This window comes from Ambystoma mexicanum, chromosome 2p (assembly GCF_040938575.1).
Source record: "Ambystoma mexicanum isolate Mex_15411 chromosome 2p, UKY_AmexF1_1, whole genome shotgun sequence".
In the NCBI taxonomy this organism is placed as follows: Eukaryota; Metazoa; Chordata; class Amphibia; order Caudata; family Ambystomatidae; genus Ambystoma; species Ambystoma mexicanum.
In genome coordinates, this window is record NC_090923.1 from 332586027 (window position 1) to 332608974 (window position 22948).

The 22948-nt window shown below is 41.3% G+C and overlaps 1 protein-coding gene across 14 annotated transcripts in view; it reads right to left on the reverse strand.

The window, feature by feature from the left end:
* The window catches only part of ERC2 (ELKS/RAB6-interacting/CAST family member 2), a 4434974-nt gene that overhangs the window by 4320618 nt on the left and 91408 nt on the right, over positions 1-22948 (reverse strand). For 12 of the 14 annotated variants that reach the window (XM_069643659.1, XM_069643652.1, XM_069643653.1 and 9 more), the window contains exon 2: positions 20742-21427. In XM_069643659.1, coding sequence (XP_069499760.1) covers positions 20742-21427 — 686 coding nt within the window. Of the gene's footprint in view, positions 1-20741; positions 21543-22948 lie in introns of all 14 variants that reach the window. The other 2 variants (XM_069643656.1, XM_069643655.1) reach the window with 1 other exon arrangement.

Here is a 22948-nt window from a genome sequence, read left to right on the forward strand (position 1 = left end):
GTACTGTGCCGGTCCGCTTACTGGCACTGTTGTTACCGGATCGGCACAGTCATAATGAGGCCCATGAAGTTACTGCGAGTCCACAGAGAACATAGTGATTCTTACTTACTACTTTGTTCCTTTGTTACAACGTGCTAATATTTCATCCTGATGTTGGGTAGCAAGTCACTTTTCATGAAGAGATATTGTTGAAATGGAACAGTTCGAAAAAAGTCACACTGCTCTATGAGGCTGCTTTCAAGGTTATGGCATGCGCACCTGTACATCATGGGTAGTCGTAGTATCTTCCCCACTCTAACTACTTCTTTGCATTCATTGGGGTTCTATTTAGTCTCCAAAACCCTGTGGCAGGCTTGCATTGCAAATAAGGCTCAGCTTATCCATCTTTGACTGACTGCTTCGCCTGGCTAAGCGTTGTCTCCTCAGCAATCTATTTCTAAACTAAAATGCAAGTTTTATGTGTGTGACACATGAATCCAAATCGGCGTGCATGTCTTCAAAATCCGTACTTAATTCAGGAGTTAATAATGGGAGCGAGAAAGTGTGATTATGTATCTGCTTGGCTTCAGTTTCCACTTACCTATGTCTCTCTCTATAACTCACCCAAATAAAATGGTTCTTGATTAGTTCTGCATGTGTCCTACTCAAGCTGATCTTACTCCTCTTCAGCACTCATGACCCTAGCAGGTTACCTGGTTCTCAGTTTGTGCACATTTGAGGCGCACCCTACTGCCACCTTTTAACACAAGGAAGCAGCTGCGCCATAGGAAAAGAACCTTTGCTAGGCTTAGTTTATTCAGATGATTTCCAAAGGAGGGTCCAGCCTTAAGAGAGCTACTAGAACGCACAAAGATGTCTAACACGTCTTATGTGTTGCCAGAAGAGCATGAACAAAGGCCAGAACTCATCTGGGAACCTGCAAACCGAAGCTGATCCTCACTTGAAAGTGGTCTATTGTCATCCAGATATCCCACATGTGGAGTAGGGCTTTCATGGGTGTTCAGGGATTGGAGGGCCCCGGGTACAGTGCAAACACTCTTTGTTAGCCTGAGCCTCACTCGCTTTTTGCTGAAGCTTGCCTCTCTTTAAGTATGCTATGAGCACTTAGAAACAGTCAAATAGAGCTGTTTAGGCTAAAAGTACCAATTTAGAAGAGTACTCTTTCCAGGACATTTTACATAAAACATTAATTGCATGCAGCGGACTACAAATGTTAGATTGCACGTGCAATTGGATGCCCTGCATGTAATTTTAAACTTCACAAGGTGAGGGGAAAAGTAAAGAGCAAAAGCAAGTTTAACTAGCTTTTACTTAATTTTCCTCTTTGTCTCACTAAATGCAGTCTGTAACTATGCTTTGCAGGCAGCATTTACTAATAGATTCTTATGGATTCCTGTTTTGACCAGGTGTAATACTGAGGCAAATTCCATAGGAATCCATTTGTTGTATTCCTGCAGGAAAATCTGATGTTAGAGTATAACTAAACAAACTGATATGAGGAGAAGGAATGCACTGACACTGCTGCAAAACGGGGCATAGTGAAAATTGAGGCATAAAAGCATTATGCCTTGCTTTTACGCTTTTATTTCCTGCACGGTCTATTTAATGTGAGGCCCTTTAGGTCTTTATTTGCTTTCAAATTACCTTATATATCTGTACAGATTTTACAATTTCCGATTTAGCTTGCTTGTCTGAAAGGGCCCAGAAGCAGCCGAATATGGCATTTTGAGTTGCATGTAAAGTTTCAGAAGAGAAATCTTAATCTGATTAGTCACGGGTCGATGTGCCATAACTATTTCTCATACCAACCCCTTCTCCCAGACTGGATCTTGAAGCCAGTTAAATTAGCTAAATCTATTATAATCACTAAAAGAAAAGAGACATAATATCTGGATTTTGCCATTTTTAATTGGCAACATAAAAAGAATCCTGGTTAGGAGTTGTATTTGGTGTTTCTGGATTCCAAAGCTGCATTGGACATAGAAAATAGGAGATGGCTGTGGATGAAACTCAAGTCATGGTATATTATTTGTTGTTGTTAGACAACAATATGGCTACACATATGTCAGGATTCGCTTGAATGACAATGGTGAACTATCAGAACGTATTTGAACTAACAATGGATTAAAACAGGGGTGTGTATTGGCACTTCCTATTATTTAATCTGTACATTTCTGATATGGATAGCCAAGTTAGATGTGCCAATGACTATCACCCTGGAATAACAAACATCTAATATGCCTAGGTTATGCTGCCAACATTGTCATACTTCGATAAGATCCGTATTAGCCTCCAGAGGAAATTAGACGCCTTAGCTGACTATTTTAAAATAAATAGTCTCCAAATAAACTTGAATAGATGCAAATCATGTGTATTGGAGGGAAACGCAATCCAACAGCTTTGTATGGAAAATTCATGGCCATTAAACAACAAGTATGACGTTTCATCTATTTGGGTACATTTTTGTGCTCACAAACTGTACAAAACTGTTGAGAATACATGTAAAAAAAGTCAATAGTAAGTTTATGTCAACCAAAAACTTTGTACACAAAGCAGAAGCTTATTCAATGGAGGGGCTACTAAAACTTGAAGCGTGCATGGTCGCCAGCCTAATCTATGCGCTTGAATTATACTCGGAGAAATTGGTAGACTAAATATATTAGAGGGGAACCTCAGGTACAGAGTTTTAGGGTTAAGCAATGGAATAAATATTGAAGCCATAAAACTGGAACTTGGGTTACCTTCATTAATTATCAGCTATAAAATGAAATGTAGCTTATGGCTGTTGAAAATGATGACTAGTGATAAGAACACAATTTTGGGAGTATTTGGCTCGCTATTAAGTAACAGAGTTACCAAATCATTTAAAGTTGCGTATGCACGTGTGACTTTCTGTCATGAATTCCATGAACAAATAAATTGGTCCCCTAATTTGGAAGATAATTACTGGATAAACAAAAAAAGTATCTGTAAAAAGGCAAATTAATCAGACTGGTCTAAGAACAATTATCATCTATCTACATTAAAAAAATCTGACAGAATATTCGAAGCAGATTTGTAAGTTTTGGACACCTGCAAATTATGTAAAAGTTAAACAGAATAAAGAACTGTGTTGCATTATAATACAACTAAGGTTGGGTGAATTATTTGCCGTAATTTGTAATAACTGGTGTGTGGGCTGTTGTTCCTGGAATAGAGAGATATCGCAGACTCTGCACTAGGACACTGGAAACAACCCGCCATGTATGCCTTTATGCCAAACATTTAAAAAAAGAATTGAATCCCATTAATCTTTGGAAAGAAATTGTGAAGAAATTGTAACTCAAGAATAATGCCCTATGAATCGTCTTCGAAATCTAAATTCCTTGAGATATGAACTGATTGACTTAAATTGGAAATGTTTTAATAAATGTGTTTTTTAAAGATAGATTGAAACTAATCAAATTACATTGTTATTGTTACTACTGTGAATTGTTTTACAATGCATTTGTTTCTATTGTGTCATTTGTGTTAAGGGATTATTTTAAACCATATAACACTAATTAAAAAAAGAAAGAAAAGAGAATGTGTAACTCCATTAGCACCTTTATTGTAAGGATGCAAACTCTACACAAAAGGTCCAATCCCACCATTGGTCAGGACCCATTCAGTCCTTACATCTCTGCTTGGGCGAGGCCCTCTTGAATCAGATCTAGGTCTTCAGTCCCCACTGAACAAGCAGGAGTTTGAAGAAAGGTCAGGCTTTGCTGCAAAATCTATAGCAAACTCTTTTTTACAATGAATCTGCCAACAACCAAACTTTCCTTTCTGCCACAGCCCAATCCCCCAAACTTTCAGGCGATCACTCTCCTCCAGCTCCAGCTTACAAATCGATGGGGCCCCCCACGATAGACCAGGACACATTAAACCTAATTTAATCCCCAGGTTATCAACTCTAATTACTTTACTGTTATAATGTCATGTCCACAATTTTCAAGCAATTGTCTAGGTACAGCCTCAGCTAACTTCTCACTGATCTGAAGATCCATTTCAAGCCCTCACACAGCCAACATTAGCTACACCCAGTGCACTACAACCAGCACGCAGCTTCTGCCTTCTAACATTACTAGGCAGCCATTGGACTTTGTTATAATGTTGTAATTACTATGTAATGGTGATGTTATGTTAAGCATTTCCTGTCTCCACTTTCTATGGACAAAACAAACACCCAGCAGAAGAAAACAAATAAGAGGAGGCTGTGCCAAAATCTTAACAGAAAGCCTATTAGGTTTAATCCTGAAGATACAATGAGTGCAGAACCTCCTGGTAGAGTCAAATGCATAGGTCTTCTCTGCTTATATTTCAAGCATCAGGGAGCCAATAAATAATGCACTGCTTATTAAAATTAAATAATTCTTCTCTAACATATTTCTTATTTAAATATGCTGGTGGGATCTTCCTATGGACTATTATTTTCATATTTGTTTTATTCGAAATTCAAATAGCCTCCAGTCCTATTTTGCATTTAAAACCAGTTGGAAGCCATTGGATATGGGTAAAACAAATTGCTAATTATTTCAAGTTTGCCATGATATTTCGTGTGCGGAAACCTCAGCAGTGTTTTCTGTCTATTCCCACTTTCAATGAGAATATTGCAAAATGTAAGACCTTGATATTACAGAGGTTAAGAACACTGTAATCGGGCCACATTCACTCAGGAATGGGGCAGTATGCCGGGGATCGGGTAACTCACAGGTAGCATGCCTGGAATTACAACACAGCTGCTTTAAGCTTATAAAACAAGAAGTCATTGATGGGGATAGATGGCCATTTTACACCTTCAACAAAATAAAAATAGGGTCAAAAGGCTTATTTCTCTACATGATGTTTCCAGGAAAAATGGCTGCCTCTATCTTGGTAAACACCTTTGAGTGGTGCATAATGGTCAAGCAGTCAACATACTGGTCCGTAGAGCCATGTGATCGGCAATGCTCCACTCCTCACAGACTTTCTCGACTACTCAGACACTTTTGATCATGTGGATCAGGGAGGCTGAGGCAAAAACGTAGCACTTGGACATGGTGCACACTTATGGACATTGATCCCAGTCTATTAAATGTGGTCATTCTTTTGCATACGGGTACCTCCGTATGACTCAGGCTAAATGCAGAAGGCGCTTTTTCGGAAAAGATTGGCACCAGTTGCAGACTAAAGTAAGGCTACGTCTTGGACACCTGTTTTCATTCTGTATTTGTCAGACTTGCAATTGGCCTTTAACCAAGTGAAAACATGCAGTCCTTGGGAGGGCAATCATAGGATTGTTTGGTTGGCATATGCCAAGGATAATGTGCTACTGTGTTACACGGCAATAGGTCTCCATCTCCAGTGATGTATTGTTGAAGTGGCATTAATGTTCCTCAATGAATGGCCTACAAATGAATGTAGCTACGTCTTGTCATTCGCTATTGGAGGGCAAAGAGACAAGTTAAAAAGTTGGCTGGCATACTCGCTAATTGAAACTGCTCTGTAGTTCTCTTATCTTGTATGTTTTTTAATAGGGTACACGGCACAAACTCTAGAATGAGAAATAAAACAGAATCTGTTATGGAATTTGTGAGGGGATTTGATCAGCAAAATGGGGGTCCCGATTGCTGATAATAAAATACAGTCAGAAGACTGTGGCCACAATATTGTATGGGTGAAGTCCAAGGTGTGATCACAAGATTGCTGGTTTTCTAAACTAAAGAGGTCTTTGTTTTGCTCTGCAACGGTCTTCTCTGATAGGATCGCAGTCTAATATATTTGATAGGAATTTAGCTTTCTACTTTTAGCAGCTCTAGCCAACATCAGACAAGGGATTTTATATTTAAGGATTCAAATTGCAAAAGACAAACCTTGCTTTATATAAAAAGAAATAAGCTGTAAAATAGATGTGTAAGCCTGTATTGCAATAAAACACAAATCCTTTTTTCAAAGGCATCGAGTGGACATTACATTGGAATGTACCCCTTAATAGACTGGTGGGAGAACTAAAGCATTAAGTAAGTCTCTGAGACTGACACAATAATTGGTTAAATTTAGAATGCAAAACACTGGCTAATGGCTATGTCAGAGTTCCCCTGGGGTATTTAAAACATCAAGACCAAGCCTTTCTTTCCCCTCATAAGGAAGCAAGGTGAATACATATGAGGTTTCATTTACATTTGCTTGGTACTCTCGAAGTGATTGGCCCCAAGTGAGCATTGTTTAAGATAATTAACATTGTTGGCTCTGTAAAGAGAGAACAATACATCAGAAACTTTAAAAACCTGATTGAATATTGTGATGATTTGAATGATTTATAAATAACATTTTTAGGGACATTTGTCAAGAAAATAATTAAGACAAGATTTATAAATGGTTACCAAATCTGGCTTTCTTTGGCCGTTTTAGTTTTCTGGAATGGCACAGAGTAAATATCATTTAGAGTCAAATAATAGTGAGTTTTGTTACTTTGGAGATTGTTAAGTTTTGTACTGCAAAGTACATACTGTAATTTAAATGTTTGTTTTGTATTGATGATATTTAGTCTATAATGTTTAATTATAAATAGCAGTATTAATACAAAATAATTAAAGTGACTTGGCTTTCATTTTTGCTCAAGTGAATTGTATCTGCAGAATGTGTTCTAAATATCTTCAAGAATATTTTCTGTCTATGAATATAGAATCGCTCATTTTGCTCACTGGGTCCCCCGAGCTCAGTCTTCAATCTCGGCAGCACCTAGGACATAACATATGGCTTTATGATCTGCAGATGTGTTGAAAAGGGACAGTAGGTATAATGGAGACATCATAGGGTAGTAGACATCTGTAAATATATTAAAAAAAAAATTATAAGGTTTGTAGCATAAAAACGGACCAGAAACTCAGCTTGGAAATGGCAAATATTATTCTTAAATTGTCTTTGCCGTGGCAACACTCGTAGCAGACAAGATTCCCAAGACTACCAATCATCATGGAAAATTCACCATTTGGTACCAATCCTAATTCACCATGAATAAATGCACTTTCCAAAGTTAATCAAGGCAGGTGGCACGAGCTGTTGGATACACTGGCACTTGCTACACTGATTGGGGACTGCTGCTGACCCAGACTAAAAGAACGGAATCACTTGCACACAGGAATCCGGGCGATTACCAACATATTGAGGCATGTTTTATCTCCCAGATCAGCCCTGTGGTACCTTTTACCCGAGTAGCGGAAGCTTCCATAATTGCTTCAGTAGGACAACCATTTAAAAGGTCTTGCCAAGTAGAACATTCTAGCATTGGGAATCAGAAAATCCAGTAAATATATGAATCATAATTCCAGCCTGACCTGTTCACATGAAGGAATTCACGTTTACTCTTCTGTGGACGGAAATCAGTACTCTTGAGAACGCAGGTATATTCATGACCTTGCTGATGGCATGTTCATTCTATGTAGTCAGCAAACATGATTACATTTTGTTAAATGTAGTACATTTAGCCTTTTGCAGAATGTATATTGAAAATGATGAAACGAGGTAACCGCAAATGATTCCCTGAGGATGTTTTTTTATATAGGAGCCAGGAAATTATAAAGTATTATAAAGTACACACAACTTCCCAAACAGAAGAAAGCAAATCAATCCATCTCACTGACGTCATTACAAACTGGAAGCCATCATCATAGCGTTAGGAATATAATAAGAAGAATGTTGTAGTTAAATAGCACAGAGAAGGAAAAAAGGCAGAAAGAAGTTTGGTAGCGACCATTTTGATAAATAAAAGTCTCTTTCATGTTATGTTTCGATTGAAGTGAAAGGAGACAACATATGAACACACTCAAACACAAGCACGTACACGCATTGATTTGAGCATAAACACAGTTACAAGCATGGTAGATATCTTTAGAAAGGCCTGCGAATCTGTATTTAAAAGTAGTCTAGAGAAAAAAATATCACAATCGGGAACGAGTAATATTTACAATCCGATTTTATTTCGAAATCTCTTGTATTCTTTGAAAATAAAATACGTGACTCTTATATTCCAATACAGTAGATGGAAAAATAGTGTTGTCAGCAGTACAGACATGTGAGTCATTCAATACACAATTTATGTTTCAATGGAAGACATTTTCTATGATGGAAGGGAGTTGACATGGCCAGCTCATTACGTTAAGCTGTTTATAGCCCTGTGAAGCAAAGTACATGCGCACTTCACTGACGCACAGTTTCTTTGTCCATTCATCTTCCTTGGCAAGTGCAACAAAAAAAACGCAACCCACAATTTGGATCGCTGACATAATGCTCAAGAGATTCATTCCTCCATCGACCCCCAACACAAAGTCATTTCATGTCACAACTGACAACAAAATTTCCATTTGCCTGTGCCTCGTCAAAGAAACTTGGGCCACCCTGGTCGGTCTCAGAAAAATCATGCCATTCCTGTCCAAATGGGTTTCAGAGCAGTCATACAAACACTGGTCCTCCGACACCTATATGGTGGTAAAGTCCTCTTGGTTTCACTAGTCCCTTGCTAATGCACTCAAGGGCACCCTTCATTTAAATGATATTTTATTTATATTGCGCTCACACCATCCCTCCTAAAGAATCTGCAGTGCTGCCTCTTCAGGGGCCCACCGTGAAAAATCTGCAGCGGCTGCCCCTCCAGGCTCCCACCTTAAAGAATCTGCAGTATCTGTCCCACCAGGTTCCCTCCCTAAAGAATCTGCAGCGACTCCCCTCCAGGTGTCCACCCTAAAGAATCTGCAGTATCTGTCCCATCAGGTTCCCTACCTAACGAATCTGAACCGGCTGCCTCTCCAGGTGTCCACCTTAAAGAATCTGAGTTGCTGCCCCTCCAGGATCCCACCCTAAAGAAACTGAAGGATCTGTGCCACCAGGTTCCCTCCCTAAAGAATCTGCAGTGGTTGCCCCACCAGGATACCCTCCCTAAAGAATTTGCAGTGGTTGCCCCACCAGGTAAGCTCCCTAAAGAATCCGCAGATGCTCCCCTCTAGGTATCTACCCTAAGGAATTTGCAGCGGCTGCCCCTCCAGGCTCCCACCCTAAAGAATCTGCAGTATCTGTCCCACCAGGTTCCCTCCCTAAAGCATCTGCAGTGGCTGCCCCACCAGAGTCCCTCACCTAAAGCATCTGCAGTGGCTGCCTCTTCAGGGACCCACCGTAAAGAATCTGTAATGGCTGCCCCTTCAGAGGCCCACACTAAAGAATAAGCAGTGGCTGCCCCACCAGGTTCCCTCCCTAAAGAATCTGCAAAGGCTGCCTCACCAGGTAACCGTCCTAAAGAATTTGCAGTGGTTGCCCCTCCAGAGTCCCTCACCTAAAGTATCTGCAGTGGCTGCCTCTTCAGGGACCCACCGTAAAGAATTTGTAACGGCTGCCCCTTCAGATGCCCACACTAAAGAAGCAGCAGTGGCTGCCCCACCAGGTTCCCTCCCTAAAGAAGCAGCAGTGGCTGCCCCACCAGGTTCCCACCCTAAAGAATCTGCAGCGACTGCCCTTTCAGGTGTGCACCATCTTCAAGACCATCGGTATCACATACAAGACAATGACAATGAGGCCCCTGCTTACCTGGATGAACGTGTCAAGATACATATCTGAGGTCCAGTACATCACAAGGAGCCAAGACCCATATTTACACCCAGCAGTACTTTCCAAATACCTCATGCATCAAATGATCCAGTCCCTCCAAAACCAGAAGTAGGTTGTGTTTTAGGAAACACGTTCCCACTTAACATATTAATAAATGGATTGTGGCCCGTTGTTGATGTTTTAATTGCTGCCATATTGTTGCAGCACGTTTTTGTTGTTTAGAGATCATTTGGTTTGAAAGACTCAAACTCCAATCTATGTCATACTTGGGCAGTTAAGCATCCTCGCAAAGTAAGTCAGTAGCAAAGACAGCCGAAGAAGGTTGCATGTGTAAAGTGGGGTCGTAGCTCCAAGCTAACCTGGTCAGACCGATTGCAAATCCATGTAAAGAGTCTAACCTCTACAAGTAGCAGCCGCAAACCAACAGCTACTCTCTCGCCCGGATCTTTATTCCACCAATGTGTCCGGTTTCTGTTGGATAACTGGTGCAGTAGCCTGCTCTATCTGACCATTCGCGTTTTCAGTTTTAACACCTTCCGCAACACCACAGAAAACAGAGACATGCATTTAGGGCGAAGACTGACTGTAATGGTCATGCACAGGCTTAACAGAGCGTTTTATGTTCATGCATGTGTTAGGGAGAATTCCCTTATGAAGCTAATTTCCCAAACCTAGTGAGTCCCCCAGCAGCTTTGCTGGATTTTTGGGGTTTGTTTTTTTCTCCTGCTAAGAGTGAGACTCTTTTCCTCCCACTCTTAGGTATGATTTGAGGTATGTCTTTGACTTAGGATGTGTTCATGGGCTATGGGGTAGCCTTTTTACTCCATAGGGTATCATCTGTTTTCCTATGTGTGTTACACAGCACCCTCAGTGCAGTAACACAGGGGTGTCATAGTGACCCCCAAACATAGACTCCATACCCTGGGATTGACTACTGTCTCCCAGGGCATGTAAAGTCACCTTTGGCTTTACTAGTCCTAAATTGTGAACAGAACCAGTACAAACCATCATATTGTGGAAGTACTGGGAGGGGTTAATATACTTGCCCCTGGGTCTGGTTTCAAGGGGGCACTGTCCAGTCCCCCCTTGTCGAGTTTCTGGCCGGTGGCAGTGGTTACCACGCGAAATATTCCACAGGAATATTCTCCATGGGATTTTCCCATTGATTTTAAACACACCACTTTTTGGTGGAATGTTAAAGATACGGCCGGTTTATTTATTTAATATTAATTCCCTGGTTGTGTCGTTTTGCCAGAACTCGGTTCCAAAATGGCGTTTGTGTCGGTCTCTGTAACTCTGACCAAGGTCGAGCCCTTTGTTCCACTATTTTGGCGGGCTTCTCCACAGAAGCCCTCCAAGTGGTGCCACTCTGAGTTTCACAGGAGGGGTGGCGGGGGGAATAGGCACCCTGGACTGTGTTGCCTCGGCAACCCAAGTCGCACTCTACTCTGATTGGCCCAGTGGTGAGCTGCCCAGCTCACCACTTAGCGTGTGTGATTGACAGCTAGGCTGATGAATGGGGGTTTTTCTGCATAAGAGCAGGGCCTTTGGGACTGGAACTTCAGAAGTCGCCACAGGACCCAAGAATCCGAAGAGGGAAGAAGCTGAGCCTCCTGCAACCGACGACACCACCGGTGAAGCCCTGCTGCAACAAACTCACCACTTTTTCAACGACAAGAGAAGATCTTCTGCTGGAGAGTCTTCTTCCTTTGATCTGGTAGGACCAACCAGTTCGCCCTTTTTCGCTTCCAAAGACGTCTCTTGGTCGAATCGCCCGTGCCAAGCACCCTTGCGGCCGGATAGCCAAGCTCACCACTTTTGACCGCGAATAAAAGGACTGCACCTTTTAATCAGGAACTCTGCGGCTGGTTTCATCCCTGTGCAGTGCAACGACTCAAGTTTCCTCCTCTACGAGATCCTCTCTTCCCCTGGCTGGAACAACGAACTGCAACCACTGCCAGGAACAACTGCCTCAGCTGGAGCTTCCTTTCCGTTTAAGGTACTGTGTCCTGCCTGGCCTCCCTTTCTACAGATTGCTAACGGTGACCCTTAAATTCTTGGCTTCTATACTGGGTTGGCTACAGACCTCTAACTATATCTTTTGAATCACCCCAACCTCTTTTGAACACTCTGCAAAGACTTGTAGTGCACTTTAAACCGTGTGATCCTGGGCCCATTTTGCTTTGCTCCACTTAAAGTGGGCCTGGCCTATGAACTTTGGCTCTACAGTATAACCTGCCTTTCTTCCCTTGCTCTGAACTCTTAAGTTTTGGGAACTGTTTTTATTCTATGCTCTGCCTTTTATCTCCCTTTTTAAACCTAACTATTGGAGTGCCATCTAGGTTAAGTGCTCACCTCTGTCTTACCAAATAGTTGTGCTTTAACCCTGACATGTCTGATAGTTATCAAGGGAGGTGTGTATACATTACCTGACTGTGTTTTAACTTATTTTTCATTAAGAGTGCTAGTGTATTGTTTGAAGTGTGTTTTAAATAAATAACTCTATACTTTTTATACAAAGCTCTGGTCAGTGTTTGTTTGCTCTACTGTGTTTCTGGCCCTATTGTGTATACTCTGCATACTGCCCTACTCTTCTTGAGAGAAGCCCGACTGCTCAGCCACAGCTACCAGGTAAATCTGGGTGGCGCAGACTGCTACCAATTGGGTTTACTGCTTGCTCCAGTAGTCTTAATCTTTTTGCAGTGTTCCCTAAGGGAACTGCACAGGATTCTGCCTAACAGCATGTGCTACCAGTCCTTTCTGTTTAACAGTATAGTGTGTTCCAGGCCCAATACAACATCCGTAAGCCAAAAACACCTGACCTTTCACCCCCGTGTGGCCCCCTCACAGTCTCCACATTTTCCAGCATTCATGGTTTTTCTAGAGATAAAATAACCAAAAGGGTATAACCACACTCTTCGTTGACAGTTTTTGGGACTACACTTCAAGACTCTCAAGTAAAAGTTGAATAAATCAACTGGAAAGAGCCTTATTAACATCTGAATAGGAACAGTGTAGTAAACTCCTTGGGAATTAAATACCTACTAAAAATAATATAAACCTCTTCAAAACCTTTAAAATAAAAGCATATTGAATTTAATTAGGATATACATAAAAACAAACAGACATCTATCCCCTTTCTTATGCACTTTTGTTTTTGAGGTATGATGACCACTGCTATTATTAGTATTAGGGAATTTATTGAGTGTGTACAGCAAGCAACTGAGCGCTTTACAAGTTTTAGGGGAAGGACACAGTGAGGGAAGCAGAGATATAAGGGAGCAGGGAGATAACAACGGGGGAGGAGCTGGGCGGTCAATTTGGCAGCAAGGGATCTACAAACAACCCGGGGAGGAAACAGTGGGAAGCAGATCACCCAGTCTCAAGTAGAGTGGGGAGTGTGCGGATCTAGGTCTTAGGGAGACGTCATTTCTCGAAGAGGAGGGTCTTGTGCTCCTTGTTGAATTGCAGAAGCGGTGTGCACTTTCTGAAATGGGGAGTCAATACGCTTAACATGAATCTGAATGGCTGATATATGTGTCCTTTTTTAATCCACTTAAGAAATGCAGCAACCAGGAATTTAACCATAGACTGTCTGATTCTCTCCCACTGTTTCGATAAATACCAATGTCCTCAAACCTAGTTATTCTGCTGCAAGAATACATATGAACAGTGGTTCATGCTTGTGTGCTTACTAAGAAGCAGTGCTTGTGCAGAGACCCCTTAATGGTGACACTGGCTAGTGCTGTGCACGGAATGAGAACAAACCGACGCCCTCTGTAACACATCCGCCTCCGTGAATGACACATCCACAAAAAGCCTAAAGTTGGAGATCATTAAGTGAATGAAAATAATTTTGTAATCTTTGGTAAATTGTAAAAAAGACATTAAAACAGAAAACATTTTAGTTATAGCCCTAATGAATTTGGGTGGGACTCGCAGTTCTATTTTTTTGTTTTTGTAAGGTGTTCCTGTTCTAGACACATTACCTGTACAGCGACCACTTGTCATTCCTGGCACTGGAGCTCTGTACAGGAAATATATCTAGAAGAGAAACAAAGTGTATCCAATACAAAGTCATGCAAGGACAGTAACATGACTCTGGAAATAGGTGTGGGGTTTGGGAGGCATGCAGTAGAGTTCACCTACACACACTAAGCGGCCTATAGCAAAACAGATCCTCATTTAGTCCCTAGATTGGGAAGTAATGGTTTGGTGACTTTGACTAAGGATTTCTGGCAAACCACGACATCAGCAGGCAAAGACATAAGAAATTAATTAATTAATTAAATAGCATTCTTTCAAAGGGTATCAGGTAATAAAATCGCGGCAAAAATGTCGCAGCAAAAATGCTGTGGTTTGACCCGTTAATGTACCCCATCATACCATTTAAGGAGAGCAGGTTTTGCGGGGGTGTCACCCGCTCCCCTTAAATGGCATAATGGGTCCGGGGGTTGCAGGGGTGTACCCTGCATCCTTAACATGATTGTGGTGGCAAAACCACAGCCATAATATTTTGGATACACGCCCATTTTTGCCGTGATTTTAAGACATGGAACCTTTCAAAGTGACTATGGATGCCTTGTTATACAATACACCGGGGTAGGCAACCTAAGACTGCTCAGAGGTTTTAGACTACGACACCTACGACCCCTCGATATTGATTTTCACGCAACAAACGTTCAATTCAATATATAATAACCACCAGTACCATGCACTATTCCCATCCCCGAGAGAAATACTGACCCAACAAACATTCAATCCAATATATAATAGCCACCAGTACCATGCACCGCTCCCATCCCCGCGAGTAGCAGCAACCCATCAAACGTTCAATCCAATATATTATAACCACCAGTACCATGCACTACTCCCATCCCTGTGAGTAGCAGCAACCCAACAAACGTTCAATCCAATATATAAGCCACCAGTACCATGTGCCACTCCCAACCTGTGAGAAGCAGTAACCCACCAAACGTTCAATCCAATATATAATAACCACCAGTACCATGCACTATTCCCATCCCCGAGAGAATTACTGACCCAGCAAACGTTCAATCCAATATATAATAACCACCAGTACCATGCACTATTCCCATCCCCGAGAGAAATACTGACCCAACAAACGTTCAATCCAATATATAATAGCCACCAGTACCATGCACCACTTCCATCCCCGTGAGTAGCAGCAACCCATCAAACGTTCAATCCAATATATAATAACCACCAGTACCATGCACCACTCCCATCCCTGTGAGTAGCAGCAACCCAACAAACGTTCAATCCAATATATAATAACCACCAGTACCATGCACTAATCCCATCCCCGAGAGAGATACTGACCCAACAAACGTTCAATCCAATATATAATAACCACCAGTACCATGCACTATTCCCATCCCGAGAGAAATACTGACCCAACAAACGTTCAATCCAATATATAATAGCCACCAGTACCATGCACCACTCCCATCCTCGTGAGTAACAGCAACCCATCAAACGTTCAATCCAATATATAATAACCACTAGTACCATGCACCACTCCCATCCCTGTGAGTAGCAGCAACCCAACAAACGTTCAATCCAATATATAATAACCACCAGTACCATGCACTAATCCCATCCCGAGAGAAATACTGACCCAACAAACGTTCAATCCAATATATAATAGCCACCAGTACCATGCACTTCTCCCATCCCCGTGAAAAACATTAACCCAGCAAACGTTCTATCAAATATATAATCATCTCTGCCATCCATGGATCCTCCGAGCATGCACAGCACAGCTGCTTGCATCTGAGGAACAGCTTTAGAGAGGATTTCAGTTTGCCTTATAGGACACCAGTGTGATAAGGCTCCCGAAATTCTGGCGAAGCCTGATCACTATATTGAAATTAATGGCTCTGAACCTACTGGGGGTCATAGTCATAATTAACACAACATAGTGTATACTATGACATGAGACATAGCAGATATTGTCATTAAGATTTAACAGATCGGATCCTGGGGGTAGTGACCCAATGTTAAAATCCTTGCTGAAGTAAACAATAGAGCGACAGAAGAATTACAATCGTCTTGTATACAGCATATGCACCTTCAACAGATAGAAGCAACGTAAAACATCAGTCTGCGCTAACAGTAAGTATAATACATGCTTGGAAGACCTTTCTACCAAAGTGGTGTAGATAAAATAAGAAGCAGAAAAAAAATGCATGGGTCATTCACAAAGGAGGACTTATACTATAACACTGGTAGATCAAGCTGGAGGGAAGGATGAGTCAATAGCACTGCAACACGTGATCAAATGGACAGTGACGAAAGACTGGTAGTCCTTACAAGTTATAAATATCTATCAATGCTATGGGAGACGAGACCAACATATTACTGAGTCCACTTCGTGTCTGCTCCCTGCAACATATGTGGATGTGCGGAGATTTACAGCCAGGCAGATATTAATGAAAATAAAACATGTAAGACAATAGGGTGATACAAATTAAGCATGTCCATCCTGAAGTTATTTTAGTTTTGGTGCATGGTCCCCACCACAAGCGGAAAGGCTGCTTCTGTGCAACATGGAACAGAATAAACTAAGAATCAAAATAAAAAAAGAATTTAGAAATCATACAGGCAAATCCAACCTTATAGCTCAAGCTGCCCCTATCAGGTGTGCGCAACTAATCTGCGCCTACTCCAGTAAAACTTCTCAACTCAGTTTTTCCACTTAAATCGCTTGACTAGACCAATCATTCGATGTTTTTTGTTGGATGTTTTAACCAGAGAAAGATTAATAACGGGTAGTAACATTAATTATTGTGAGGTTGGATAGACCAAAGATGAATGTCATCACCCTTATGACATCTGGCAGGCACCAGGGTGATCAGCTGATAGAAGCCACAGCTGTACCCTAATGGGACCTTACAGCATGATTTATCCAGTAATACCAACATTAGTCGTATGCCACCATCTTATAGTAAATAGTACTGAAGGCCTCACGGTTTTATGATATGATATGTTGTTTATAACGTGCGTAACACGAAAAGGTTTCTAAGCGCGGACCCGGGGGTCGAACCTATGTTGCTCTGTGTCGTCTTGCTTTCAAGACTAGCACTTTGCCCGAGATATCCTTCGGAGATGGGTTGGCATGTCTACAAAACAACAAAGCAATGGCTAAATATGGAATGCCCCCATAAAATGGCATTTCATGCGCCTGTGTTCAGCCCTTTCAGAATGCCCCCAATGAGTGTCACTCCTCTTTGGAAGATAATCAGAAGGGCATCATAAAGGGGTATCCAGATAAACTCTTCAGTAACGAATCTTGATTCTGAAAATCTAGAACACCAAATCTAATTTTTCAAACAGCTTAAATGTTCAAAAATCATTTGAAATTGTTTCAAAAATATGAAAGGAAAAAAACAAATGGTTTAAAGGGTGGCACAGTTTAGAGGACTTTTGCTTCGGGGGTAGGAGGACTAACATAATCACAGGCGATAACATGACCAGTAAAGAAAGTCCAGATGGTGATAGGGAGTTGGAGAGGGCCAGCTATAGAAGCTTTTGCCCCTAAAATGTAATGTGGGTGTTATGGTGTCAGTAGCAGATTCTGGTGGGAGTGAGGGCTTGCCCCTGAAAAATCAGATAATCCAAGATATTCAAACAATTTGCTTATTTCTTTTCAATATGTTTATATACAAAATTATGCTATTTTAAAACGGTAATCAATAAAAGGGGGTCCAGGTTTCAGTGATCTATAATTCAGAACGCAAGATTTCAACACTGAACCATGCACAGGTCACTAGAGACCCGTGTATTTGAACCCTAAAATGCGTGTCCACAGCTTGTATTGGAACATGTGATCTATACAGTAGATTAACACTGCACAGGTGAAGCATGTTCTTCGGTTCAGAGGTCATAGCCCGGGTCCTCGCTTAGAAACCTCTGGGTATTTAAGCGAGTTATAAATACGCAACTAAGACAAGAAAAAAACAATTACGCAATAAAAAAATAAAAAAACATTCCTGTAACAGCACCTCGATGCCCGCGGGCTGTGTGAGCGCTTTAAAAATGCAAATAAATAAATAGCTGCTATGGGCAGGAGGACCCTGTGCCCAGAATCTTTATCATTGGCCTTTAAAGGAAGAATGTGGGATCTTTATTCGGCCCGATATGCCGCCTAGAGCAGCAGGCTTCTGCAATATTCAAGACCTTCATTTGTTCCCTTGAATGAGTTAGAAAGGATTGTGCCCTGACATTCAGCCAAAATAATGTGTTAGTAGTGAAAATTATGATCCATGATCCCAAAGTGCCTCTTGCCACGTGCAACTCGTTCATCAATCCTCTGGTAGATGAAACGTTGCTTTTTCGATTATACTCATGGGCCTACAACTCCCAGTATGCAACGTGTAGCCTAAAAAGCATGGGCCTTCAGAAGGTGTCACACATTACAGGGGATTGGTTACAATGTATGATCATATGATCAAGGTTTGAAACCATACTCTAAGCTGGGTCCAATCACCTGCACTGTTTGTAGGTTAGATCAGGTAGTAAACTGCTGCTTTTTAGTTTGGGCTGGTGCGCAGGCATCACCTATAAAGCAAAGCTATTGCTTTGGAGTACAGTTAGGAGTGAGATGGCATATAAGGAGGGACACACAGTCTGTGGGTGTTTGGTTATTAGGCACCCTTTGAATGTCAATAGCCATGCTAATGCCTATCATCATGGCCACCCATTACCTGCACCTCCCAAAACACATCCTCCTGGGATCCCTTTGAGCTTGCTCTATGAAGAAGTACCATTACAATTTTGCCTGTAAGTGTTATACCTTAGACGTCTGCTGAGAGTTAATAGCTTGGTTGCTCCTGTAACTACCTACTGGTGTAATAGAAATATCTTAACTAAGTGTGCCTTCTGCCACTTGATTTATATCTCTTCCATGCACTGCAGTCCTGTTCAAAACAAGCAATGACAAAGGCAACAGGTTTTAGATGCACCTTCGCCAAGTGCTGCCGTCATATGCCCAGGTAATCGCTTCATTGTCCAGCTGTTGTGATCTTATGTCCATTGGGTTAACAGCCCAGGACTGTGGTATGGTGTTCATCAATGATTTGGAGTCCTCTGGAAGGCTTGATACTAATGATTTCAGCAGGGCACACCTCTAAATCAAGGGCAGATGAAACCCAGGTTGGCAAAGCAAGTCTGAACTGGTGAGGTCAGTAGTTCAGGGGACTATAACATTTTGCTTGCCAGATGTTTTTCACTACAACTCCCAGGATCCCTCAGCATTGAATATGCAGGCTAGGGATGAGGGGAGCTATTGGACCGGATTTACAAAAGCATTTTACAATGGTGCAATCCCATTGGAAAATGCTTTGTAAATCAGGCATACAGTCTCCAAAACATCTGTAAAGGGGAAGGTTGCAGACACCTTCAGTAGTGTTGACAAATATGCACTTCTTTTGGTAACTTACGTATGTTGCCATTGTCATTTTACTATCAAAAACTTACACATCGCCTCATAATTCGATTTGAGTGCACCCCATGTTTCCACTTCTTTATGCTAACTTCATCGTTTCCTTATCTCTCAGCACCAAAATGCCTTTAGGTGATCACTCTGGGCTTTACAAATCTGGACAAATAGGAGTTGAATAGAACAGAAATATGATTTTAAAACTGGACATCCTGGAAACAAATAAAGCAAACTGTTTTAAGTGAGTGTTAATACAGACATGTTTCATTGTTGTCTATCGCACGTGGTGGGTGTTTTGTCTTTAAAGCACAACACTCTACATGCTAGTCCCTAAGCCCTACATTTATAAGGTATTCCTCACTTTCGCCAAATGGCATTTTGCAGAATTTAGTTTCGATACATTTTACCACCCTTTTTACCACACATCTATATGTGCTACGTGAGGGAATGGTATATAAAAGGGGGAGGGTGATCGGGGTGCATGGGGTCTCCCTCTGCATTTTGTGGCAAAATGAAAGGTGGAAAAATCATAAAAAAAAGATTCGGCAAAATGAAATGTGTCCCAAAAAATATTGAGTAACGCTAATAGATCCCATTTATAAAAGTAAATCTTCAAAAAGAAGGTCAAGTTAAGCTAAAAGCCTAGGATGGTTAAAAAATCGGGCTAATATTCACATTTAATTTTTTTTTAAAAATACCCTTTCCCAGTCACTTTGTTTAACCCTGTACTTAGAAAAAGTGGTCAAATGATGACGTTGATTGACGCTCTAAAGTGTATTTCTTTTTATTTGCCATGCTTCCTAGCGAGGCATGTGTTAATATAGTATGCAACACCTGGTCAATTCATCTACCTCACACGTGCTTGCCGCATTTTATTGAAAGCAGCACAATGGAGAGTTGTTCAATGGAAATAGATGCGCAATGCAAATGGTGTGAATAAACAGCTGTCCTTTTGATGGATTGTATAGGTTTATGTAAAACTAACATCCCTCTATTTGCCATCATCCTAGTGTGTTCTTGAGAAAAGGTGTTGAAACCGGCTTCGGCTTGCATTATTGATAAAGCATCTGTACTTTGTGGCATATTCTGGGAAAAGTGAACATTTTTTTGAAGGATTCACATTAGTGTTATTGGTATTCTGGGCCACGATGGAGGTACACTTTTCTTTAAATAAACGGAGGATGCTCTCCCATTCTCATGAAATAAGCGCTTGGCTAACCTTAATAAATGCCATTTTCCAAATAATATAAGTAGAATAATCTATTTAAGCCAAGTCACACATGCCACAGCAAGGCATTGTGGGTATGCAAATTAGCCCAAATGCAAACCTTTTGCGCCACAAAATTGTATTTGTCTTGCAGGGCAGTCCGACTTTATCCAACACAAGACAGGCATTTCTCATGACTTCTGACAGCTACATACCCGATTTCACCCTCATTAGAGATCATCAGTGCAGAATACTCTTGGCCGCCTTCTGGTTGGAGCCATGGTGTTGTGCACTGCACTGATGATCCCTAATAAGGATGAAACCAGACATGTAGAATCAAAATGATAACTTTTTATATCCACATTCTTGGTGACTAACACAAGTCTATCACAGCAGCTTAGTTTTGATTGCATCGTCCCTCCAAAACCAACACAGGTGACATGACAGACACAAATTACTTTTAGTTTAACATACCTGGTTCTCTTCATGTGAAACCCTCATCTGTTCTTTCAACACTGACATCCTGGCGGCTTCTTCTTTTCTCAACACTCTCTCTTTCTTTAGTTCCGGGCTCCAAAAGGTCTTAATACTGTTCATGGAGGAGCCCAACTTGCTGTCTTTGATGTCCAATTCTTTCCTCAAGAGTTCATTCTCCCTCTGTAGATCCTTGAGCTGTGCCTGCAGGTCCAGCATGGTGCTGTCCCTTACCTGCCTCAGCATGGAGGGCACCTGATGGTGATGGTGGTGGTGGTGATGCGCTGACGTCGTCAGACTTCCATGCTGATCCGTATACGAGAGCACATCTGTATGAGAAAGGCCAGCTGAAGCTATATTTGGACTGCTACCCATCGCGGTTACACGACCGCCATAGACAGCTCTGTTCGTAGCCCTACCAAGAGTCATCGTACCTTTTGGAAAGGCAGTCGAGGCTACGCCCTCATGGTCACTCAGGTACATGGGTCCAGAGGTTGCATAGGCTGCGTTCAGTGACTGTATGTTCTCCATTGATAGCGTCTTTCCCGTTCCACTACCACCTCCACTGTTGGTTCTCCGGTGCCCCAATCGCGGAGATCTTGGCAAACGGGGGGATCTGGCAGGGCTGCCTTCTATGTTACTAATGGGGCGAGCACTGCCATACATGTTTGTTTCTTTGTGTGGTACTACAAATTAAGAATTTGAAAAACACAGTTTTATTAGATTTTTACTATTTCAGATCATGCAAATTGTCATATCGCAGTTTCAGTAGGCCACGTTGGGACACCTTAAATAAAATACCTGTTAAAAAAAAAAAAACAATTAGCATTTTTGGTATTAATGTTTATTGGAACACACAGAAAAAAAGGAAGTAATTTGTTTGCAGCAGCTGATGGATACAACTAAATGGCAGCTCATATGATATAAAATCATACTTTCAAATAATGTTCTCAAAGCCATTCTTAATAAAAGGTCTACCAGAGAAAAAGCAAAGAATGTTCACAGGAAGTACACTTTTGGAAACCCCTAAACAGGTTAATTATGAAAAATCTCCTTAGGAGGCAATTTCACATGACTTCAACAGTATTATCTTTATAATAATAATAATAATAATAATAATAATGATTTTATTGTGATATAGTCCAAAATCTGAACTTTACACAAATAATATAAGTACATCCATTAACTTAATAAATAAAATCACAACTTCATAAAAAATAGAATCATATGTATAAGGTGCGGTTTAGAAAAAAAATCACAAAACATAAGCTTAAAAAGGTAGAGACATAAGAGTCATACAAATGTGGCACAAATGATAATAATACAATCAGAGAGTGATACCAATTCAAAGAGGTATTAAGCCAAGTGCTCCTCCAGCCCTCACAATAGCGTCAATTAATGGGGATAGTATTCCTAATTTTGTTCCACGCCTGACACAGTGGGATATGGCTGCTTCAATAGCAAACCTTTAACGTTAGTGCATACCCTATATAGTGCCAGCTGCGTCCCAATAGAGACTGAATTTAAGCAGTAATCCCAGGAGGGCTCCCCCCTGATAGAGTCATACTTGTTTCCAGACTACCCAACAGACACATATAGAGTGGACCCAATCGAGGGCACTGTGTTAACACGTGCCTGGTTGTCTCCAAATTGTCCCCTGTCCCACAAATGCGGCAGCACCTATCTATCTTAACAATAGGTCTAAGAAAGAGATTTACATTTAATCAAATCCATCACAAATCCTAAAAGACCAATGCATCCCTGAATCTCTACATGGGTTATAATCCCTGTTTCCCACTTGGAGAAAAGGGTGATCATGTGCATCTTGGAAGATGCTCCTTTATGATCTTTTACAAAAATAAATATCAAAACTGTAGCACACTGCAGTAGACGAATTTACCTGTTATGACAAAAACACAACATAAGGCTCCCATAAATACATTCAAAGGCTCTAACCCATCACACGTAACCACCAAGAGAACATCAGCCATGCAAAGCACTACCACAGGGCCTAAAGGAACATCAATACTCAGCCAAATACTTCCCTGTACAATACGTTGCAGGACAATAACCTAGGTACAGAGAACAGCACTCGACACTGTCCATTGCTGCAGCCAAGAACTATATTCTAGAGGTCTGTGTTGCTGATTCCAACTGTAAATCTTTCTCTCTCGCTCTCTGTCTTAATGTATACCTCACCCACGTGT